Here is a 21502-nt window from a genome sequence, read left to right on the forward strand (position 1 = left end):
GGGAAGAGCAGTGGGATGGCCCACCTGTTGCTCGCGTCCCATCAAGACTTGGGAGAGTACCAGCAGCATCTCTGCATGCTATGTACCGTGACCACCTTCCTGTGCGGCAAAATCGCCACCACGTCCAAGGTCCAATTTTTGCTTCCGTTCGCCACAAAATCCTCAAATTTCGATGTGTCCATCATCACCTTGACCCTTTGACCATTCAGGTGACAGTCTCCATTCCAATCATCATCAGACAGCATCTCTGGAGGGAGCGAATTCAACCCGCATAGAGTCTCATCAGGGTTTCCGGAAAGCTAACTCCACACCATGTCATCCGAAGAGGTGAGCTAGCATCAAACTGACATTCGCTTGTGCCCTTCATTGATGTGCGCTCGCTCGCCCGCGCAGACTGATCAAGCTATTGAAATATGGCGATATCGAAAGCTTCTCACCATGTTGGCTACGTCAAGAGGAGCAGGTACATCATGTATCACTCTGATCTTGCCACCAAGTGAGTCCTGCGCGGCAAGTGAAAAAGGGAAATGGCGTGTCTGAGCGTTACCTGCAGGATCTCAAATCTCGCAGGCCAGCAACTTGTTGACGACTGAGTACGGTACCGCTTCAAATATCAAGTCTCGAGTCAACAGGTGGGTGGCCCTTGCATTGAACGTCCATGTTGCTGTCTAGATGAGTGCTGACATCCGTCTCTCCACCAGACTTTCAGTCCTCTCTGCCATCACTTCCACGCAACAGAAACTCAAGCTCTACAATCGAGGTCGGTCCGTTGTCGAGTCACTTGGCAGTGGAGCTGATTCTTTGCCTAGTTCCCGAGACTGGTCTGTGTCTGTTCGTCGGTACCATTTTGAACGAGGAGGGCAAGGAGAAGAAGATCGCATTCGACTTGACCCCTTTCAAACCCATCAATACGTGAGTAGCGCGATTGCGTCTTTCACTTTGGCTGCTGACTTGCTTGACCAGGTCGCTTTACATGTGTGATAGCAGATTCCACGTTGAAGCTCTCGAAGAACTGCTCGAGACAGATTCCAAGTGGGGTTTCATCATCATGTGAGTTTATCGAATTGCGGATCACACAGCCTCGAAACTGACATACCCTCCTCCAGTGACGGAAACGGATCTCTATTTGGCACACTGTCCGGAAACACACGTGAAGTTGTTCACAAATTCAGTGTCGACCTGCCGAAAAAGCACGGAAGAGGAGGTCAATCTGCTCTTCGTTTCTCTCGATTGAGAGAAGAAGCTCGACGGAATTATGTCCGTAAAGTCGCCGAACTGGCCGTCCAACACTTTATCACAGCCGACAAGGTCAATGTCGCGGGTCTGGTTCTGGCCGGAAGTGCCGAACTCAAGACGGATCTGAGCGGTAGTGATCTCTTTGACCCACGATTATTGGCCAAAGTTGTCAAGGTTGTGGATGTTTCGTATGGTGGGGAGAACGGATTTAACCAGGTTAGTGACGGATAGGAATTGAAAAAGGTACTGTATGCTGAAAGCCTGTAGGCTATCGAGCTTGCGGCCGACTCTCTGGCCAACGTCAAGTTCGTACAGGAGAAACGATTGATCCAAAAGTACTTTGACGAGATTGCGTTGGATACCGGCAAATACTGCTTCGGTATCGTTGACACGCTCAAGGCTTTGGATATGGGAGCTGTGGAGACTCTGATTGTTTGGGAGAATCTCGAGACTGTTCGAAATACTTTGCGAAATGCCGCTGGAGGTGAATCCCTCTTCATTGTACCGTTTCGCGACCTAGCTGACATCTTCCCGCCAGAGGAGATAATTGTCTTTTCGAATCCCGGAGAGAAAGACCGAGAGAAGTTCATGGACAAATCAACTGGCCTTGAGATGGAGCAAGCTGCGGAACCTCAGCCTCTATTGGAATGGTTCGCTGAAAACTACAAAGAGTTTGGTGCGACTCTGGAATTCGTGACAAACAAATCACAAGAAGGGAGTCAATTTGTCAAGGGATTCGGTGGAATCGGAGGTATTCTTCGATATAAAGTCGCTTTCGAAGATTTGGGAGATTTAGAAGGAGACGACGATGAATTCTACGGGTCTGAAGACGACAGTGGTGAGTGAACACAAGAAGGTCGTCAACCCCGAAGATGTGCTGAGATTACCATGCCCAGATATTTGACAGTGTTCATTGGGCCAAAGAGCCCCGCTTAGCGCCGCGCCGCGCGAGTCTGGGCTCAAGATTGGGCGAGAGGACAGTGGCGCGTCAGAGAGTGGCGGTGCTGAAGCGGGGATGGTGAGGGAGGTGTCAATGAAGGAAGGAGAGGAGAGGGTTGAACGGGATCTCTATGATCCATTTGTCTTGATCAGCAGCCTGAAGGCCAAGAGCAAGGTGATCTTTGCAAGTGGATCGCTGAACAAGCACCCGACCTGTGGGAAGCTCATCAACAGGGCGTGAGGTTGAACCAGTGACTCCGGATGAACCCTGCAGACTCTAGCTGACATTGTGGGAGGCACTGTAGTTACTCGTATCTTTCTTTCTTTTTTGTTTCTGGATCTTTGTAGCATTGCATCTTTTTCTTACTGCGTTCATTCTAGCTCAATCATGAGTAAAGTCCAATGGCCACCATCATGAACAAGACTGAAGGGCTGCACAGCAAGGCAGCTCGAACGATGCATGAAAGTTGATGCCTCCGGATGGACTCGATACCAAGAATCCCCCATCGTCCACCTTTAGTTCACGCGGAAGCTAAGAACGGATGCAACAGTGCTTCCCTCGGTGTGATTCGCCTGCTTGCGTCCAGCTGTGTACATTTCTCAAGTAGGTCGACAAAGTGAAGCAACTGCTTCAACTCGTCATCTTTCATCTTGAGTTGAACGCTGGACGGTGGAACCAATCTCGAACGTAGATCTCGCGTAGGTTTCGAGATCACCAAGGTCTTAGCGACGGCCTGGAGAAACACAAGTCAGCTTTGAACTGCCCAATAGACAGCCAGTGTCACGCACCTGCCCAGTAATCTTGTCCGTCTCGATACTGATAAAGTCGTTCGATTCGTCAAAGTGCATGTCTCTAAATGTCGCCTTTTTGATATGTCGATGACTGATCTTGCCCTTGGTCTCCATCATGAGCAGCAGCATGTGGTTATTGGACCGGCCGGGGAATAGGATCTTGCCTGTATATAGTTCATACAGCGTACATCCGACGGACCAGATGTCAATGGCTGTGTCGTAGGGAAGACCAAGAACTGCAAGAGTGTCAGCGTAGTAACGGGACATAAGACCCTTCACTCACTGATCTCTGGTGCACGGTAGAATCGAGATACAAGGTAAGGTGTGATTTCTCCTTCGGAAGCATCCGAGGCCGAGCCAAAGTCGCAGACTTTCAGCAGGCCCTTGTTCTCCGAAGCCTGTAAAAGGACGTGTCAGGCAAGCAACCCTAGGCAATGACGGGCGACTCACAAGGATGTTGTCAGGCTTTATATCCGCGTGGACAATGTTGCACTTCTTCATCAGGGACAAGGATAAGAAGAGCTGATGGGCGTATGCCCGTACAGCCCGCATGTTCAAACCAACATCTTTGCCAAAGCGCTTGATCACGTCTCGAAGATTCATACTGGAATGGGTGTCAGCCATGTATTTACTGAGGTGCCGAGACACTCACCTCATACTCTCTGTGACTAGACACATGTGCCCTCGATGGTCAAAGACGTGCTCCAAACGAACGATGTGCTTCTTGTCATCTGGATCGGCATCGTTGAGCTGTTTGAGTATCGCAACTTCTTTGCGACCAACAGAGTACCTGACGAATCGGATCAGCGAGCCCGACTCCGTAAGCACGTAGCACCACTCACATGGCTTCCTGCGATCGGATGACTTTGATGGCGACTTCTCGACCGACGACATCTTGCCGCCTCTCCTGACCTACAGCTTTAAGCACCTTGGCTTTGACCACTGCCGAGAACATTCCCTTTCCAAGAGTGATAGTGACTTGATACCGCCCGTCGTCCAGGATTTCACCTGGGGTGATTCGATAATACCCATCAGTATCGTCGACGTTGTCCACCACGTCCAGTACGGCATTCTTCTTCGGCTTGATGATCTCCATCCTGTCATCTTCCCCTTCGACTCCACTTCCGCCCTTTCGTCTACGAACAGTGACTTTACGGGTTTTTTTAGGTTTCTCCTCCCCGCCAAATACGGCGAACATGTCGACATCCTCATCTTCCTCGTCTTCGACCTCAATCTCGACTTCTTCATACTCGTCTTCTTTAGGCTTTCGCTCATCCTCCTTCGGTTTCTCCCCGCCAAGATCCTCTAGATCCTTCTGGCGTTTCTCCTCATCGACCTTACGGTCGTCCGTTGGGTCATAATCCGCGGCGGAGAAGCCGTGCCCTCCGTCGCCCGCGACGAGTTGTGTTGAACTCGACTTTTCGTCCCCGTGCTTTGCTAGATCAAGGTCATGACCCTGAGGTGTAGAGGCAATGACTGGAGTGGAAATGCTCTCAATGTTTGCTGTTGAGGACTTGGTGCCTAGATGGCGTAAAAGAAGTGTGGCACCTGCTTCAAGTCAGCGTTCATGGCAGTAGTCTCATCTCACTCACCCGTTGTAGTTCCGGTGGCCGCTCCAGATCGCTCTGCAGTCTGCATACCCGCAGTAGTGACACTATCAGCTCCGTTGCCCGTCGATGGACTATCCATCGCAGAAGCTGCCTGCGAGGGAGCTGCATTCATGGTCTTTGCCTTGAACCTGGCCATGATCTCCTCTCTCTTCCTTCGTCTTTCCTCTAGGATTTTTTCGGGATCTGTCTCTTCCTCCAATGTGACAATAGGCTCCTCTGGTACTGATGATTGTCCACTTGAGTTATTGCTAGGACCAACGTCGCGCTGGTCGCGTCGATCAAAGACATTTGAGATACCTCCCATGGAAGAGGAAAAAGAAGCACCTTTCGGTCCAGTTGGGATCGAGACAGATTTGAAGTTCCCTCTTGACATGGACTGAGCACTGCTGGATGCTTGCCGGGGATCTCGAGGACTCTTTGAGACATCTCTTGAGGCACTGGGTGAAGCCGGCAAAGGGTGTTGCTTTTTCTCTGGAGATCCTTCGATCCTAGATGTCGTGCTCATCAGCGATGATTCGACAGTGTACTGACTCGCGACGCACTCTCCGTCCTCCCTGTCTACAGAGGCATCATCATGGTCCCTGCGATCACGCGTGTCACCATAGCGTCGGGAAGAGACTTTCTCGCCACCGATGTGCTCACGCTCTCGGTGATGATCCGTTGTGTCTCTGCGAGATCCTCGATAGTCTCTATCATAATGACGACTCATATCGCCGCGTCTGTCGCCACCCCCTCTTCTGTCGTCCTCGTAGCGTCCGCCCCGTCGGTCCATATCCCGTCTGTATCGCTCATCTCTAGGGTCCCTGTCATCTCGCGAGCGATGGTAGTCTCCTTCCCTGCTCCTGACCCTGTGATCCTTGGACCGCCGTCGAGGTTCATCATCCAGGAAGGCATCGCGCCAATCTTTGGGCTTGTCCTTTCGATCATGGTGACTCGACCTAGATGACTCGCCGTGGCCGTGTCGAGAACGATCGTCTTCGTGCGGAGAGAGAGGACGTTTCGTACCTGCTGATGCCATTGTAAAGGGACAGGAGGGAGGGGGGGAACAAGTTGTGAGTCACGGTCTGATCTTTTTCAAAATGAAAGGTTTACTCTGTATTGTAGAGTTCCATGAGAGATTGCTCCTCTGTCCCTACACCCGAAGTCACGGGCAGCACGTCTGATCTCAACGTGCGTCCTTGAGAAAGGTCGGAGAAAAGATAGATGGAATGGCAATGATATGTGTATGAAGTAGCAAGATGATAGACAAGCAGACCTCGACACCTCAAAGGCTGGCAGCGGCGATTATCGGCCAGAAACTCCGGCGTGGCAGCGAGGTCAGACAGACAGCTTTCATCGCAGTAATTCATGTTCCTAACGTCGTGAAGAATGTGGGCAGGTCAAACACTTCGGCAAGGTGTACCTTCTTCGGCAACCTTCGAGTCGATCCTCTTCAGAGAGGCTGAGTCCAACTTGGTGGCTAGACGGAACTTTCATCTCGCTTCTAGACCATTATCTTCACCAGGAGCCGGTCCGTCAACATTTCGTGTCCGGCACGATAGATTTGCTCGACTATGTGGGCCCAGAACTGCCAAAGACGGAGCCTTGCGTATATCGAAGAGGGACTTCTCGATTGACTCTGCCATCTCGACGACCTTTGATACCGCCCAAACACTTCTCAGATATCCCACTGGGCTCGTATCCGACATCATCCACCATTCTCCCATTGCATCGAGCGGGGCCACCATTATCCTCCTAGCCATTGTTGTCAGATCACTGTTCACATTTCCGACGACACTATGGCAGAGGCGTCAAAGGGCCAAAATGGAGATGGTCAACCCTCAGATCAGCAAGTTCAACGAAGAACAAGCTCCCTTGTTGGCTATAAAAGCTAGAAAAGCAGGAATGGACGAAAAGGGCTATAGGGCCTGGGTCGTCGAGGTGGTATGTGTGGACCCGTGGACACCCTACATGACTCTGATCTCTGCCCCAGGTCAAGGCCGAACGAGACCGACTATACAAGCTTAATGGGATACATCCCCGCCTGAGTCAATTCGGACCTTTGCTTTTCAATCTCTCGCTGCTTTTGACCATGTCGACAGGCGTGCGAGCATCTGTCGGTGGAATCGGGAACACGATTGCATCTGAAAGCTTCATGTGGATACAACATCTCGGTGAACCAGACATGGCTATATCCCTCGCGGCTGGTTTCACATCATTCGCCATCGCAGAGATCACTGGTGTGGGGTTGAGGCGGGGTGCCGAGCTTTCCGCTGCCAAAGCTGGCAAGACTGGCGAGAACCAGCTGGGAGTTGTCCCTGAGGCAACTGAGACAGATAAAAAGGGTCAAGCGGGATCCTCAGTGACTGCTGCACCCTCATTTACTCCCTCTAGACCCTCACCGCCGCCAAGTCCTTCGCGATATTCCAGTCGCGTACAGCAACTTCAGCGAGCCAGTCGGGAGCAGACCGCTCTATCCCCTCAGAGGAAGCGTCCACTGCCCGCTCCTACTCCCGGCGCGAAAAGCCGGTCTGAAAGGGCGTTTTCAAGCACGTCATCCGATCTTCACCCGATGATGCCTCGCGTCACGGTGAAGAACCTGCCACCACCAGTGTTGGAGGACGTGAATCCCAGGCGGTCCAGTCTGCCCCCAGAGGTTCGGGCAAGGATCATCCGCAAAGGACTCGTCAGTGTCATGAGAGGTGCCGCAGTCATCCTAGTCATCATGGCTAGCCATATGCCAGCAGTGAGTTGAGCGTGGCTCAGTCCCTCCGTTTTTGCTGACGTACACCACAGGGAATGGTACTGTATGTTTGGACGTCTTTGACTTACACGTTGGGTCAAATTTCGCTGTTCAAATGGCTTGACGAGAGGAAAGCTTCCCTTCGACTCGTCGATTCACGACCGTAGATGCAATTGACGGATACCTGGCATGTATGAGCAACCTTATCTGATTGCTTTCTGCACGCAATAGATCGACTTGCCGAGCGGAGATCGCGTGACGACAGCGATTCGGCCGCAACTTCGCTCGTAATTCCAATTCCGCTCTGGAGCGCCTTAGCGCCATTGAGGCAGGTGTCCTGCGCGGAGCATCTCTTACATACTACTCTCCAGTGGTATGGTGTGGTCGTCCCACACCCCTCTGTCAATGACGATATGAAGGATCCCCCTTGAGCCCCCACCCGCCCCTATGCCAATGCATGGCGTCCAAGGCCAGTCGCAATAACGCCACTTGAAATCAAGCGAATTACCCACCAAGGTTTCGTGGAAAAATCTCCGTGCGTCATTGACGGGAGAAGGGGCACAACATGAACACAAACGTTATTATTTATAAGCATCGCTTTGGATCATGCAAGAGCACGGAGATGGAGGGTCATACGCCCCTGGGCGATAAGCTATACCAACCGTATGCTCAAAGTGCAGCAGGAAAGCGCCGTCAATACGCGTGAACGAGGGGAGGGTGACATGCTAGTATCCAAAGAGGCAAGTAGGAGATAGTGAAAAACTCCCGGTTATGTCGCCACGGCTTGACCCAATGCCCGCATCGCCCGGAATGCAATGAATAATGACCTCAACGGGGAGGGAGAGGGAGTGGAGAGTTCATAGTCGATAATGTTCTTAAAGATGAGCTTCTCTGGGAGAGCAGGAATGAAGGAACGTCTCCATCGCTCCCCACTTATCCCCATTCATCTGATCCTGTGAATTCAAAAATGCCCAGTCCTCTTGTTGTCAGATACTCTGGTGCGGTCCTGCTGTTCATCGTAGGGGCAGTTGTCCTTGGTATTTCCGTTCATGTGGAACACTCGGTATGTCATGACGCATCACTCGTTCCTCAGCACTCGTATAGAGCTCTCATCTGGTCTGAGGCATGTAGAACGGAGACTGATCCTTCGCTTTTAGACTCGAGTTCTCGGGTTTAAATCCCATACCTTCACCTACGATGCCTTCGTAGGAGCATGGACGATACTTGCCGAGATCGTGCTCGCCGTGACTCGGCATTTCTTTTCGCAGACCGTCCTCGCGACATTCCTCGTTGAGATCAGCGTTCTATGCCTGTCCATGATCTTCTGGCTCGGTGAGTGACAATACAACGTCTAAGAGCACGACGGGCTGCGCTGAGACCGCCTCTCCTCTTTAGCCGCCGGAATAGACACTACTCTTTTCACCTCTGAGGACCGATCAGTCTGCAAACACATTGACGACCTTTTCGACCTTCCAGAGTTTGAAAATGCCGATCCACAGGTGATTCGTGAGTCTGCGGCCCAAACCAATGGATCCGACTGTGATTGACCGAGTCTCCCTGCAGAGGCCGCAAAGAAAATCTTCCAGAGTGCTTGCTCAGAGCTGCACGCTCAACTTGCTTTCATCTGGATCGGCTTCATCGTCACCACCCTTCTTCTCGGATACCTCGTCGTCCACGCCTTGAGAATGAAACACCATGGTGTTCCCAACGTGAGACCAGTCCTAGAATTTCCCCCCCCCCCCCCCCCCGCCCTCTGCATTGCTGATGGCGTCCACTCAGGTCTTTCAGAAGACTCTTAAGCTGTCGAACTACATCGAGAACGCCCCTCGTGACCCATTTGCCGACCCCAGCGGAAACTATGGAGTCGTTGGAGCCGGTATCGCTCAGGACGAGGCCCGATCACCCAGACGCTAAGAACCACAGCCATTGGTTACCCCATGAGCCCCCATCTCTGCACATCGCTCCCGTATGGTATAATGAATCTTATGCCCACTCCAATTCGCTGCTCTTGTTGTTTGATTGCCACAAGCTGTGTTCACCTTGCTTCAAGGGCGAGTTTCGGACTAGGCTCGGTAAAGACTTTCCGTAGTGAATGTATAAATTTTTCTTGCTAACGCTTGCAATCCGCGGTTGTCCTAAGGGCAGCTCAGAGACTCTCCCCAGTTCTCATGGCAGGATCTGGGAGCTGTTCCTTTCCAATGATGGTAAGGGCTCTGACAGTACCTGCCTTTGACGCACAGGATCACGTCCGTCGGCCGGTCTGCCTGCGAAGCGGTCGCCGCTGCCGGTCGCTCCCGCCGGCGACCGCTCGTTCAAGAGCGGCATGAATCCTACCATGCTTTTCCAGACCGTATATAAGTACTCAGCCGATCTTCAGATGTCCGAGCCGCCTTATCGACACTCCCTACCTTCTCATCGATTCATTTGGGCAGGATGATCTCTTCGCTCCCCCTTTGTGCAATCTCGTTCATTCTGGTTTCGACTACTGTCTTCGGGGCTGAATGTGGCAGTTACACCATCCAGTGGATCAACTGTTCAACTGTCGTCCCTTACGAGCTGGTCAATGCACAGCTTCCAGCTCAGCTCCCAAGCACACTTCACTGCGGTCAATTGACTGTGCCTATGAATTACGAGGAGCCCATCGGTGACATGAACAACGTAACGCTACACTTCGCTATGTATCGGCCTCAGAACCCAAAGGGATTGATCAATTTGTGAGCATTTCGAGATACCCGAATTAGTCGAGGCATACATGACACCTGGGCACTAGTAATCCTGGTGGACCGAATGGAGAGGTGCCATCCAATATCTGGGAGCTGGCCCTCAATACCTCCACCGCAGAGCCTCTCTTGCCGCTCATTGAATATGACATCTTGGGCGAGTCGACATTTTGCTCGTGAGCTGATGCTGGAATAGGGATGGACTTCCGAGGTACATTCTCCTCCACGCCTCTCAACTGTACCACAGACTTCGTCCTACCTGCTAGCCTGTGAGTCATAAGTAGATGTCATAGAACCTGCTCATGATGTCCAGTCCGACCACTGAGGGAGAATTCCAGCTGCTCCAAGAGGCAGCGAATCAATATGCCACATCTTGCAATGATCAAAGCAAGCCCGGCTTGATCGAGACTATGAGCACCAATGTCAACATACAAGATTGGAACTCGGTCCGACAAGCCCTTGGGTACGATGAGATGAATTTTCTCGCAGAATCCTAGTAGGTGACTCTGTCAACGGGCCAGGACATACTGTGTTGCTGAGTCGCTTCCCAATAGTGGCACTTTTGGAGCCGCTCGATATGCCGCCAAGTATCCTCAACATATCGGTCGTATGGTACTTGACGCTGTACTTGCAACGGGTCTGGTGAGTTGACAGATGCCTTTACTGCATGTCAGGGCGGCAATGATGGTACCACACAGCCCAATGTGAAGCTGCTTGAATGGGAGGTTGAAAGCGTCAACAACCTCCTCCTGAGATCAGACGCCTACTGTCTGAATGATACCGCGTGCCCGTATCGCAAAGAAGGCAAGGGCAGCATTGTCAAAGTACGGAGGCTACCCACTGAGCACCTTGAGATCATGCTGAACCCATAATAGGCATACCAAGAGGCAGTTGCAATGGCTGATGGAGGCAACTCGAGCGGCGTATCATCCTCCGATTTTCGAGCCATGGCGTATTTGAATTTCCTTGACACTCGTCCAAAGTTTCCAGCACTCAATCAGGCTCTATACGATGCCATTCATCAAGGCAACTGGTCAGCATTCAATTATACAGCATATGCTCCATATTACACCCCTCAACTTATGGCTGTCCTCCCGACAGTGTGTCTCGATCAAGGTGAGCAGCATGATGTCAAGGACATAGTCTCTGACCGCATCCCTCTCCAGATTTGCAGAACCACACATTTGCATACTTCGAAAGCATTCAAGCTGACCTGAATGCGGTTGATCGGTTCGACATGAAATATGTGCAAGATCTCACTCTTGTGGTAAGTATAGTGAATTGACGGAATTTCTAGCTGAAGTGTTCCACTTAGCCTCTGTGTGCAGGCTGGCCTTTCAAAGGTCAGCCCAATCGCAAAGTCTACTCGGAGGCAGCCATGCTCCTCGTTACAGCGGATTTTGACCTGAAGTGAGTTCATCAAGGGCCATGTATCGGCGACAATGTAATCTCAACGCCACGGTCCAGCACGCCGGCCAATTCCACTTTCTACGAGAGACTTCAGCTGCCCAACACGACCCTAGTAGTCCGACACGGAGACGATCACGTCTCTGATGTAGGTGAGTAACTGATGAGCTAGCGGTCAGTATCTGACGTGTTTGGCTAAATTCAGAACCTGGGCCAGTTCGCAACATTGAGAGCGAATACCTAGCCAGCGGGGTCCTTCCCTCCGCCACGAATGGAACATTGTATACTGTTTATCCTCCAGGTTGTAAACCTGGTCCTATTCTGAATCCCTACGACGTTCCCGTGGGAACCGTTGCAGGTGACATCGAATAGTCTTAATGATGTACGATATGCCTGTTTCTGAGCAGTTACGGACATGCATAGAGTCATTTTCATCGCTTCGAATGATCAGTCCGCAACTCTCTCACGGTCGCGAAATGTGATCGAGGAGGTGTCCGTTGAGCGGCCATGTCTGTCGACTTTCACTCATTCAGCGGGTCTCAATCTCCCTCAGAGTATGCTTTCGCCATGGCAGATACGCTGTCTTCCGATCAGATACAGCGATACTGCCATGATCTCGTCTATCAAGTAGCGTATACATTCTACGACTCCCCTTATATCCTCATATTCAAGCTTCTGGTGACTTTGGGCGTGTAAGTATCGTACGGCCGCTCGCAGTCTTCGTGATTCTCGCTGACAGCGAGTGTCGATGCCTGTAGAACTGCTGAAAGACCATTAGCAGACCTCCTGGGCATATCTGCCCCTGAGTTGAGGAGATATATTGGCACGCTGCATGTTCATCGACTGGTGAAGAGGTGAATTTGTCCTTTTCCGCCATTGGGGTCCCGCGGCCTGTCACTGACATGTCACGGATGGTCCAGACATGTCAATAAGGAGCGTCTGCCGCAAGACTCGTTCCGGAGGAATATTCCGGGTCAATCTGCGCAAGACAATCAGCTCAGGACGAGAGACGTGAACTATTATTACTTGGACTATCGTGAATTCGCGAATGTAACAAAGTACAGAATTGCCATGATGCGTAAAGCCATCGACGACAAGATCAAGCAGGTGCGTCCAGTAAAAGGCTCCATAAGCGGTGACAACGTTGATGCCTGCATCATAGGAAGTCGGACACCGAGGATACATATGCCCAAATGATGGTAAAACATTCCGACCTCTGGACCTTTCCAATCTGTTCGACCCTTCCACTAATGCTTTCGTCTGTGACCAATGTGCGACCGAGTTGATTGAGCACGATCCAACCACCGATCCGACACTCGGTACCGGGACTCAGGACAACATGCAACGCTTCAATCTCGCCACAGCGTCCATTCGTGAGATCCTGAAAGCTGTCGAAGGGAGCACTCTCCCAAGTCTCAATATAGTGGCTTGGATAGCTCAGAACGTAAAGGTTTTGCCTCTTCCTGGAGAAGAAGCGCACGAGAAGGGAGGAGATCGCAAATTTGAAATTGTTGTGGGAGGTGAAGGGGATGAGAGAGAAGAGCTTGAAAAAGCTCGATTGGCAGAGGCACAGCGGTGAGTTTGCGGTCCTTCGTCTCTCTGCAGACGTTTTTTTCTTTTTCTTTTCGCTGACGCTGTTTGGAGGACGCAAAATGCCCTGCCCGTATGGTATACTCACTCCACAGTCACCGGTTCCGCGACTGCTCTAGGGCTCGAGAATCGAAAGGGCTCCATGGACGATTCTCCAATCAAACCTGATCTCCACAAAGTCAATGACAAGGATCTCGACGATGAAGCTCTAGACGCTCACTATGCCAATCTCATGGCGGAGGACTCTGCCGACGAAATAATGGGTGGAGAGCCGGTCCAAGTCAAAGCCGAAGTCGAGCCTGAAGACGAGCTCCAGGCGGTAGAGGAGGTAGGGGCTGTGCCGAAAGTGGCACAACAAGAGGCGAACGGTACTGCAGACCGAGACGAGCCCATGATCAGCGGTTTGTGTTTCCTTCCGGCGCATGTTTTCACCGCTGACCGTGAATCAGTTGATGGCAAACTGAAGCCATTGTCCCAAGTTACGGACACGGATGCAGAGCTGATGACTCCAGCGGAATATCAGGTGGGATCGCTTTTGAACGGAAACGCCTTTGCTGATGCTCCTGGCAGGCTTGGTACGAGGCCATGGAGGCTGCGGACTCTTAGTGTAAGCGCAAGAATGCGCAGAATCGGGTTGCACTTGCTCGCAGAGAATCTCAATGTTGTAAAACATACCAGGAAGCATTTGTCCAGCATAGGAACAATATCATGCATGAGATTCGACATAGGATTTTCGCCGCGACGCATCCTGGCAGGCACATTAAGTAGTCATGCTTCCCAGGATGCCGACTCCCATGCCTAGAGTATTGGCGACCAGCTGCGTCTCCGCGACTTTCCTCCTTTCCCCGGCAGCGATGCGTTCCGCCTCGGCATCCGCTACTGTAGCTGTGGCCAATCGCAAGGCTGATTGAGCGCGCATAGTGGTCTGCTGGAGCGCTGCGAGGTGACTGTAGTGGTTCGCGAGCTGCAGTGGAATTAGCGACCAAGACGACTGGATTCACTCACGTCGAGCTCCCACTTTGGCATGGTTGACCACAATCTGATATCAGGTAATTCTGAGCGGATCTTGGCATCCATCTGAGGTTGTGTGTTTAGATTTAGTTCCTCCTGCTTGACAATAGTGAGGGCTGGCTTGGAGTCTTCCGATGACGCTGGATGCGATGCGATTCGGCCGGACCAAGCAGGCGGCTCTATCTTCACCGCTGACGCTGCATCCTGCCTGTCAGGCGGATTGGTCATTGGACTAGACGCGGTTGACGGTTGATAATCTTGGTTGATATGGACTGGCGAAGCGGATGCCGTTGGCTGTTGACCTGAGACCCTTCTTTCAGCCCAAGATAAGCGACCAGGATTGCCGACAGCCTGGGACGTGGCATTGATAGGTCTTCCATACGGATTTTCGATTTCCTGAGCTGGAGTGCTAACTGGGTCAAGCGGACTGGTCACCTCCGAGTGAGTGGAGGATTGATACGGGGATGATCGCCGAGCTTGGGATATCTCTAGAGGGAGAGGGCGCATCGATGCATTCGCCGTGGACGTCTCTGTGGATCCACCGTACGGATTTGAGGAATTTGATCTATCTCGGGCTGCTAGAGACGGTGCAGGTGGTAGTGGTGGTGGTGGGAATGGCCTGAATTCACTGTTCAAAGCTCTAGGGCCAGCAGGAGGCGGTCGATCAGATCTTGGTCCACTAGGTGGCGGTCGAGCGACACTTGGAAATCCGGAGCCTGACTTGTCACCTTGTGGAGGTGGAGGATAGCCTTCACGAGGTTGCGATGGAGGTCGACGACGAGGCGACAAGGATGATTTTTCTGGAGAAGATCGGGAATGCGAAGAATAAGAGTACGAGGATTGAGATGAAGATCTAGATCGTCGGTCAAGGTGTCGAGGTGGTGAATACGGTGAGCGGGGTCGACGCGATGGGCCAGATTGATCCCCTGGGTTATATCGACTTCCGTATCGCGGCCCATCGCGAGGTCCCCGCCGACGATCCTCCATATCTCTGTCCCTCTCTCTATCTCTTCTGTCCTGGATCCTGTCACGATAAAAAGGAATAGGCACAGGCTTTCGCGGCTGATCTTGTGCTCCAGTCCGGGCAGGTGAAGTGATTTGACCCTCTTCGGGCGAAGCTGATCTTCCTCCGGCACTGACAGAAGGAGCTCGAGACTTTACAGGTGACCCTCGACCAGATACAGGCGACCTTGACCTAGGCGGTCGATATTGACGCCGATAATCCCTATCCCTATCCCTCTCGTCGTCCCTGTACCTGTCCCTGTAAGATGAAGGTCCTGGACCACCTCGTCCTCCTGATCTGCTGTAGTCATCCCAGTCACGGGAATCTCGTCCTTGATTATAGCCGCTCCAGGGACGATTTCTGTCGCGATCTGGACCAGAATGCCTCCTTGGCGAGTCATCCCCGTATCGCCTGTCCCTATCTCTGTACGACGGGGATGATGACCGTGGCATGCTGAGGTGAAGCTCAAAAGACCCAACATTATGCTCTTCGCCGCACATCTTGACTTTTTGAAGGTGAACGACCGTGGGAAACTCTCGTGACATTGTCCATTGTGTGGGGCTCCCCACCCATTCCGGGTCGTTTCAAGGTCCGGTCCGGAACACGAACGACGATAGCACGAAATGTTCATGTTGACCATTGAAACGGTGTAATCGATAATACTGAACAGCGGTCCTCTGCAGTCCAGCCGACAGCCGACAGGAATCAAAAGGCCTATCCCATAGATCTCCTTTTCTTAAGCATGATTCCCACAGCTGTCACTTTGTCCCGAGCCTCCACGACAGGATGGATTGGATTAGGAGCAATGGGTTAGTCTGATCAATATCGCTCACGTTCAACAATGCTGATATACCTTCAGGCCATCACATGGCTATCAACCTATTCACAAAGACTCATGCGGCACACCAGTCTAGCTCTTCAGGCACTCCATCAGCAGCTCCAAGCTTTGTCATCTGCGAACAGGACGATGCGAGAGCGGACAAATTCGTCACCGATCTACGAAATAAGGGAGGTGCAGAGCTGGCGCAAAGGGTGCAGAGAGCTGGATCAGGGAAGGAGTGAGCGCCATGAAGGGAATGGGTGCAGTCCTTGCTGATCGGATGACGTTCAGGGTCGCCTCGCTCGCCTCGAGAATTATGACAATGCTGCCTTCTACTCCTCAGGTCGAGAGCGTGTACCTGGATCCCAGTACCGGCGTGGCAGCGGGGCTTCCCAAGGATGAAGAAGCTCTGCATTGTGATGCCGACGCTGGTGCTTCTCGTCGTCCACATACAATCTTGATCGACGGAACGACTCTTAACCCAACTGCGGCCATGAAAGTCGCCAAGGAGATTCACGAGAAGAGTGAAGGGGGAGCCGTCATGCTGGATGCTCCAGTATCAGGAGGTAAGCTATCCTGCGGAAGGGCATGCTGACTCCGATCAGGCATTGTCGCTGCGGAGGCTGGAACTCTCACTATAATGTTTGGCTCTCCTTCGCCGCTAGCTACCGCTCTTGCGGTTCCCATGTTACAGCGCATGGCTAGGGAGGGTGGCGTTCTACCGTGTGGCGCCAATGGTACTGGTGTCGGTGTCAAGGTCTGCAACAAGTGGGTTCCAGATTTGAATGGAAGTCCCAACTACTGACTGCACGCTCAGTCTGATATTGGCCATTAATCAGATCGCACTCGCAGAGGGGCTGGCATTGGGCAAATCCTTAGGCATCGACCCACTGTTGCTACACAACGTAGTCAACTCGTCATCCGGTAAGCAGACTTGGTAGTGCATCTGGATCTTCAGGCGCTGACACACTCCCATAGGCCAATCGTGGTCCTCGAGAGTCAATTCTCCGCTCCCAGAGGTCCCGAATAGCCCTGGGTCCAGAAACTACACCGGAGGATTCCAGAGTCGTCTGATGCTCAAGGTGAGTTGAATGAAAGCGTGGGCAAGGCTCAAGTCAATCGATAGGACGTCGGACTTGCCCTTCATGCTGCATCCGAGTATGCTCTTCCTACTCCCATGACTTGGGCTGCAAGGGCTGTGTACGACTCTGTGTGCTCGGAGGGCCAGGGCGAAATGGCCGGAAAGGACTTCAGGTGGGCTGACGAGTCAAAACCAGCTGACAAAACACAGTGTGGTTCTAGAGTGGCTTAGGACAAGGCAGAAGGAGGCGGTGGAAAGAGGATGAAAGGATGCTCCTCCTTCCCAGTAGAGTTCAAACGCCAATATTGCATGGAGGGAAAATACAATAACTGATATATCTACTCCTCTCACTGCTGCTGCTGACTGGAGCCTTGCCTTGCTATCCTTGACCATCCCTTGAGTATTGGCATTCCCTCCTATCGCAAGAACAGACGGTCTCTACCAATGAGGTGCATTGAGGATGATACCCAGAAGACATCCACTGAGTACTGCAGCGACGGGAACGGTGATGATCCATCCAAGGTAGATCCAGCCAAAAGCTCTCCAATTGACCGCCCTGACTGTGAAGGATTGACTGTCAGCGCTGACGTTACATGACTTGGAAACTCCACAGTCACTCACGTCCTCCTGACATTATTCCTACACCACCAGTCGAGCCGACGATGCACATGGTGGTGGATACAGGTATACCATATTGAGATGCGAGGAGGACGGTGATACTTGATCCGAGCTCGGCAGACATGCCTCTGGCCGGAGAAAGAAGCGTCAAGCGGTTACCTAGGACCGACATGCAGTTCTATGCAACGTCAGGAACAGTTTTGCAATGCAACGCAGTGATGGACCCACATAACCATAAGTCAAGAGACCGATGACAAGGATCCCGCCCAACAGGGCAAATTGCCACACGGGTGTGTCGGTGTTCTTCTCGGTGGCCATGCCGGTCGACCAGACGTAGTAGATGACAGCGAAAGGACCGATGCTAAAGCACAAGTCAAAAAGTGCCTCATCCAAATGTACTCACGCATTGGCAGTGTCGTTGGAACCATGGGCGAAGGAGTTCGTGCAAGCAGTCATGACTTGCAGGAATGAGTACAAGTGCTCAGTCTAGCGCGCAGGGATAATGGTCAGCGGGAAGCAAGATTGAGTCCAGGGCTACAGACTGACCTCGTTCGAGTACTGGGTAGATTGCTCGTGAACCTTTCTGAGACGCGCTTGTTGAGCTTCATCCTGTCCATGTGTTTGGAGAGCATGGATATCAACTGATGAAGTGTGAAATGATCAATGACTGACGCCTAACTTTGTGGCTCTCTGCTCACTTGATGTACCGTGTGTCAGGATTTTGGGGAGTCTATACCTGACAATGATCCACAAGTTTCTAGGCAAGATCCACGGTCCCTCGATGTCTGGAACGGATTTCAGATCCTTCGTTTGACCTCCTTGGGCCTCATGAGTCGCATCCAGGGGTCGAACAGTGTCGAGAGTGTCCTGAGGGGAGATGGCGAGACTACTCTCGAGATCAGGCTGTTGACCGGCACCTCCTTGTTTCTCTGGCACTTCGACACCTGTGCCCTCTGACTTCAGTGATACTCAGACCAGAATAGACAGGGCTCACGACCGCTTGAACCGGATGAGAGCGTCCCACTTTCGGAGCTCTCGGACGTCAGAATTCTGTAATCTGGTACGTGTCCTCCACCACTGGGCAGTTCCGGTGCGGCTCGACGCCACAGCAGCGGTCCGTAGAAGAAGTGATACCATCGAATGGCTAACGCGAACATTAGAACATGAACTTGACCTGGTGTTCGGCTCACTATAGTCCTTCTTGACAACCTTTGCATGGACGAAGGGGAGCCAGAAGAGGATCGACAGGAGGGCAATGACGAGACCGGTCAGGACGATGGCAAGGGCGATTGTCACCTGGGGCAAGTCGTCCAGGTTCAATTGTGGTGCTCCTTTGTAGACTGAAGGGAGAGTGCGTCAGTCATACAGGTCTATGCTCCAACTACCCAGTACTCACCAATGGACATGGTAAGAACGACAGCAATGGTGAAGAAGTAGACTGGAGAGATATATAGAGCCTTTTGTATCGAATTCTTCCGTACCAAGACCGCGTACTTTGTGATACCGAACACGACAGCACCGAACCCCCCAGCCAGTGCAGGAGCGATTGCCATTCCACCAAAGATGGCAGCGAGACCTTTGCCATTATTCCATCCCCATTGAACAGAATCCCACCCACTGACCGCTACCCCAGCACCAGCCAAAGCAGAGATGATCGAGTAAGTAGTGGAGACGGGCCAAGATTTCCGTGTAGCGATCATCAACCATGAAGCCGAAGCGGTGATGGCACATGTGAATGTCAAGAGCTGTACGCCAGCATTGTCGTTGAATGCGTCGAGACCTATAATGCCATTCTTAATGGTACTTGTCACATGGGACCCCGCCAAGACTGCACCGAGAAACTCAAAAATGGCAGCTAGGAATGACGCCTGTCGGAGCGTGAGTGATTTGGACGCGACGGATGTAGCCCAGGAGCTGGTGAAGAGGCACGACCGCTCAGCAACAGGCAGCATGACTTCCATTGTCTGATTTGGACTCACTTCGCAACGTCATTGGCACCGATGTTGTACGCGTCCAGGGAGGCGAACAACAACCCGATGACGAAGAGGTAATCCCACTGGTGAAGCTTGGCCATGATGAGATTTTTCAATTGAGCACAGTCAATATTGGTCAGATCGCTGAGTGAGTGAGGAATAGCGAGATCAGTGAGGGAAGATACACAGGTTTGTCAGACATCTTCGCCGCCTTATATGAGAGAGGTCTGAAAGGCTCATTGGCTCGTCTACGCATGTGTGTGGGTGACTGAGTGAGTGAGTGATTTGATTTGCATCCAATGTGCTCCGCGGTCATGCGCGGCGCAAACGCTTCAAGAGATGATATATCATTGGTCAGTACCATTGCACGTTTGTGTTCGCTTGGAAGGTGTCAGCGTCTTGGACAATGATATCCAAGATGGCCAAGACAGTCCGCCAAGAGATGGATGGGAAGTGTGTGGAATGTGGCGGTGAGTTCGTGTGGCGGTGACTCGTGTGATCGTGGAGCCATTGTTATGCGAGTCCCGTCCCATCCATCCCCACTTTTTGAGCATAGTATCGTCCAGTACGACCGCTCAAAGGTGTCTTGCTATGTAACAAAGGAATGGAGCTATATCATAACCTAGAACCAATCGAGGTTGATGATGCCTCAATTACAATCACATCTCCGTGTCTCAGATCTATCTAAAGGGGGTTCATCCCATGATCGCCATGGTCGTCAGGATGGACAGCGTGTGAACATACTTCAAGGGGGTCATGCATGATGTACAGTATATACAGGGAGGTCGTATCTGGTCTGATCCGTGTTCATAGTACTCTTTGCTCCCAAGTTGACCTGCAGGCCTCGACCGACCATGCTGTACATATCGTCACCCCTAGCTCTGTCACTCGCGACCCTACTCGCTCTCACCCATGCCAAAGAATGTGGACGACCCTCGAGATCCATCGCCTTGGACCAGCGGCCCATGACCTCAGGCTTTAGGCCTCCTCGCTCCTCCAATTTCGCGCCTGCGTCTTCCAACTCCGCCCGTGGCCGGCCCTCATCCGTCGACTCCGGAGCGTCGACGACCTCTTCTACGGCTCCTCGATCTTCATCATCACCATCATCATCATCATCCACGACGTCGCCTCCCCCTCCGTCATGCGATTGCGGCTATATTCTGTCCACTTATGGAGACGCCTACTTCCCCTATCACAGATCTATCAACTTTGAAGCTCTCCCCTCCGGCATCTTGTCTTCTGCGAATGCACTCAATGACCTCGGTCTCACCATCTTCGATGGACAAGCGATGGGAGGTACAGGACCCGACGGGACCCGATCGGTCTGTGATCTTCAGAACCTCGCTATTGATACAGACAAAGCTCTGACATTTACTGTGCCTGGTGGTCAACCAGCCGGAGGCCAGATCAGCGCAGCGGAAGTCTATAGCTCGGACGAATTCCTCCACGGGGTCTTCATGGGAAGCATGAAGTTTGACCAGACTCCCGGGACATGTCAATCCATGTTCACTTATCAAGCTGGTACCGGGAATGACGAGCAGGATATCGAAGTCATCGGTCAGACAATCTTTGATCGAGGTGATAATGGAACGCCGGCAGGAGTTCAGCTCACCAATTGGGATCCCAACGACTCATCCAATACCGTCAATGATAACGTCATCTTGCCGTTTCCTGAAGACCCCACGACTAGCTACCACAATTACACCATCGCGTGGTTGCCTTCGGGTACAAAGTACTATTTTGATGGTGGGCCTCTAGACTCGCCGACCAAATACACATCAATCAACCCCTCAAAGCTCATCTTTAACCATTGGACGAATGGAGATAAGGGTTTCACAGCTGGTCCCCCCACTCAGGATGTCGTCTTTAAGGTCCGGGCGCTTGACTGGTACTATGCCACTCCCGGTCAGCAGGACGTGCTTGCGGGCTGCACCATGGACCAGGCATGTAGGGTCTAGTGGCCGCAACCAAGAAGGGATT

At 52.1% G+C, this 21502-nt stretch overlaps 11 protein-coding genes across 11 annotated transcripts; 7 read left to right on the plus strand and 4 right to left on the minus strand.

Annotated features, from left to right (window-relative positions):
* Window positions 1-369: 369 nt before the first annotated feature.
* Window positions 370-2082, plus strand: BD324DRAFT_584032 (putative translation release factor; the record flags this gene model as incomplete). Its single annotated transcript, XM_022013653.1, has 8 exons — window positions 370-496; window positions 554-632; window positions 702-760; window positions 810-912; window positions 964-1050; window positions 1107-1452; window positions 1504-1720; window positions 1775-2082. 8 exons carry the CDS (start codon window positions 370-372, stop codon window positions 2080-2082), a joined length of 1326 nt encoding a protein of 441 aa, XP_021868460.1.
* A 614-nt stretch (window positions 2083-2696) lies between these two features.
* BD324DRAFT_583988 (kinase-like domain-containing protein) lies at window positions 2697-4063 on the minus strand (the record flags this gene model as incomplete). Its single annotated transcript, XM_022013650.1, has 6 exons — window positions 2697-2909; window positions 2965-3203; window positions 3251-3365; window positions 3418-3571; window positions 3620-3757; window positions 3810-4063. The coding sequence occupies 6 exons, from the start codon at window positions 4061-4063 to the stop codon at window positions 2697-2699; spliced, it is 1113 nt and encodes a 370-aa protein (XP_021868461.1).
* A 295-nt stretch (window positions 4064-4358) lies between these two features.
* Window positions 4359-5770, minus strand: BD324DRAFT_168498 (hypothetical protein). Its single transcript, XM_022012080.1, has one exon. It carries the CDS (start codon window positions 5593-5595, stop codon window positions 4552-4554), a length of 1044 nt encoding a protein of 347 aa, XP_021868462.1. The 5' UTR covers window positions 5596-5770; the 3' UTR covers window positions 4359-4551.
* A 22-nt stretch (window positions 5771-5792) lies between these two features.
* On the plus strand, window positions 5793-7888 carry BD324DRAFT_169118 (hypothetical protein). Its single transcript, XM_022012083.1, has 5 exons — window positions 5793-5893; window positions 5945-6500; window positions 6550-7302; window positions 7353-7627; window positions 7671-7888. The coding sequence occupies exons 2-4, from the start codon at window positions 5946-5948 to the stop codon at window positions 7464-7466; spliced, it is 1422 nt and encodes a 473-aa protein (XP_021868463.1). The 5' UTR covers window positions 5793-5893; window position 5945; the 3' UTR covers window positions 7467-7627; window positions 7671-7888.
* BD324DRAFT_168878 (hypothetical protein) lies at window positions 7867-9455 on the plus strand. The gene is made up of 5 exons (XM_022012082.1): window positions 7867-8362; window positions 8457-8631; window positions 8695-8805; window positions 8863-9008; window positions 9079-9455. Exons 1-5 carry the CDS (start codon window positions 8267-8269, stop codon window positions 9211-9213), a joined length of 663 nt encoding a protein of 220 aa, XP_021868464.1. The 5' UTR covers window positions 7867-8266; the 3' UTR covers window positions 9214-9455.
* On the plus strand, window positions 9283-11798 carry BD324DRAFT_664686 (hypothetical protein; the record flags this gene model as incomplete). The annotated part of the gene is made up of 11 exons (XM_022018908.1): window positions 9283-9858; window positions 9883-10013; window positions 10070-10195; window positions 10333-10515; window positions 10574-10661; window positions 10718-10843; window positions 10895-11135; window positions 11186-11286; window positions 11335-11429; window positions 11487-11578; window positions 11632-11798. Exons 1-11 carry the CDS (start codon window positions 9733-9735, stop codon window positions 11796-11798), a joined length of 1476 nt encoding a protein of 491 aa, XP_021868465.1. The 5' UTR covers window positions 9283-9732.
* Window positions 11799-11896: 98 nt separating this feature from the next.
* BD324DRAFT_637017 (hypothetical protein) lies at window positions 11897-13722 on the plus strand. The gene is made up of 7 exons (XM_022016961.1): window positions 11897-12118; window positions 12185-12280; window positions 12347-12533; window positions 12589-13001; window positions 13071-13417; window positions 13466-13539; window positions 13587-13722. The coding sequence occupies exons 1-7, from the start codon at window positions 11934-11936 to the stop codon at window positions 13620-13622; spliced, it is 1338 nt and encodes a 445-aa protein (XP_021868466.1). The 5' UTR covers window positions 11897-11933; the 3' UTR covers window positions 13623-13722.
* BD324DRAFT_637018 (hypothetical protein) lies at window positions 13723-15489 on the minus strand. The gene is made up of 2 exons (XM_022016962.1): window positions 14022-15489; window positions 13723-13980 (listed from the first exon to the last, which is right to left on the minus strand). The coding sequence occupies exons 1-2, from the start codon at window positions 15480-15482 to the stop codon at window positions 13777-13779; spliced, it is 1665 nt and encodes a 554-aa protein (XP_021868467.1). The 5' UTR covers window positions 15483-15489; the 3' UTR covers window positions 13723-13776.
* A 171-nt stretch (window positions 15490-15660) lies between these two features.
* BD324DRAFT_646940 (NAD-binding of NADP-dependent 3-hydroxyisobutyrate dehydrogenase-domain-containing protein) lies at window positions 15661-17248 on the plus strand. Its single transcript, XM_022017633.1, has 8 exons — window positions 15661-15839; window positions 15890-16088; window positions 16142-16416; window positions 16456-16618; window positions 16668-16774; window positions 16829-16932; window positions 16977-17104; window positions 17142-17248. Exons 1-8 carry the CDS (start codon window positions 15773-15775, stop codon window positions 17194-17196), a joined length of 1098 nt encoding a protein of 365 aa, XP_021868468.1. The 5' UTR covers window positions 15661-15772; the 3' UTR covers window positions 17197-17248.
* A 121-nt stretch (window positions 17249-17369) lies between these two features.
* On the minus strand, window positions 17370-19623 carry BD324DRAFT_643551 (sodium:inorganic phosphate symporter; the record flags this gene model as incomplete). The annotated part of the gene is made up of 11 exons (XM_022017556.1): window positions 17370-17491; window positions 17553-17727; window positions 17778-17910; window positions 17953-18035; window positions 18096-18190; window positions 18248-18452; window positions 18508-18548; window positions 18574-18693; window positions 18740-18889; window positions 18946-19463; window positions 19529-19623. The coding sequence occupies 11 exons, from the start codon at window positions 19621-19623 to the stop codon at window positions 17370-17372; spliced, it is 1737 nt and encodes a 578-aa protein (XP_021868469.1).
* Window positions 19624-20376: 753 nt separating this feature from the next.
* On the plus strand, window positions 20377-21480 carry BD324DRAFT_653464 (concanavalin A-like lectin/glucanase domain-containing protein; the record flags this gene model as incomplete). Its single annotated transcript, XM_022018654.1, has 1 exon — window positions 20377-21480. One exon carries the CDS (start codon window positions 20377-20379, stop codon window positions 21478-21480), a length of 1104 nt encoding a protein of 367 aa, XP_021868470.1.
* Between the last annotated feature and the right edge of the window lie 22 nt (window positions 21481-21502).

This window comes from Kockovaella imperatae, assembly GCF_002102565.1.
Source record: "Kockovaella imperatae strain NRRL Y-17943 chromosome Unknown BD324scaffold_15, whole genome shotgun sequence".
NCBI lineage: Eukaryota > Fungi > Basidiomycota > Tremellomycetes > Tremellales > Cuniculitremaceae > Kockovaella > Kockovaella imperatae.

Coding starts and splice junctions, on each gene's coding strand:
- BD324DRAFT_169118 (XM_022012083.1), top strand. CDS start 5,946: ATGTGGGCAGGTCAAACACTTCGGCAAGGTGTACCTTCTTCGGCAACC. Junction 6,501..6,549: donor GGGCCTGGGTCGTCGAGGTG/GTATGTGTGGAC, acceptor TCTCTGCCCCAG/GTCAAGGCCGAACGAGACCG. Junction 7,303..7,352: donor TGGCTAGCCATATGCCAGCA/GTGAGTTGAGCG, acceptor CGTACACCACAG/GGAATGGTACTGTATGTTTG.
- BD324DRAFT_168878 (XM_022012082.1), top strand. CDS start 8,267: ATGCCCAGTCCTCTTGTTGTCAGATACTCTGGTGCGGTCCTGCTGTTC. Junction 8,632..8,694: donor GTCCATGATCTTCTGGCTCG/GTGAGTGACAAT, acceptor TCTCCTCTTTAG/CCGCCGGAATAGACACTACT. Junction 9,009..9,078: donor AACACCATGGTGTTCCCAAC/GTGAGACCAGTC, acceptor GCGTCCACTCAG/GTCTTTCAGAAGACTCTTAA.
- BD324DRAFT_168498 (XM_022012080.1), bottom strand. CDS start 5,595: ATGGCATCAGCAGGTACGAAACGTCCTCTCTCTCCGCACGAAGACGAT.
- BD324DRAFT_646940 (XM_022017633.1), top strand. CDS start 15,773: ATGATTCCCACAGCTGTCACTTTGTCCCGAGCCTCCACGACAGGATGG. Junction 16,775..16,828: donor CGTAGTCAACTCGTCATCCG/GTAAGCAGACTT, acceptor ACACTCCCATAG/GCCAATCGTGGTCCTCGAGA. Junction 17,105..17,141: donor ATGGCCGGAAAGGACTTCAG/GTGGGCTGACGA, acceptor GACAAAACACAG/TGTGGTTCTAGAGTGGCTTA.
- BD324DRAFT_637018 (XM_022016962.1), bottom strand. CDS start 15,482: ATGCCACGGTCATCATCCCCGTCGTACAGAGATAGGGACAGGCGATAC. Junction 13,981..14,021: donor TGCCAAAGTGGGAGCTCGAC/GTGAGTGAATCC, acceptor ATTCCACTGCAG/CTCGCGAACCACTACAGTCA.
- BD324DRAFT_637017 (XM_022016961.1), top strand. CDS start 11,934: ATGTCTGTCGACTTTCACTCATTCAGCGGGTCTCAATCTCCCTCAGAG. Junction 12,119..12,184: donor CTTCTGGTGACTTTGGGCGT/GTAAGTATCGTA, acceptor CGATGCCTGTAG/AACTGCTGAAAGACCATTAG. Junction 12,534..12,588: donor TCGACGACAAGATCAAGCAG/GTGCGTCCAGTA, acceptor CCTGCATCATAG/GAAGTCGGACACCGAGGATA.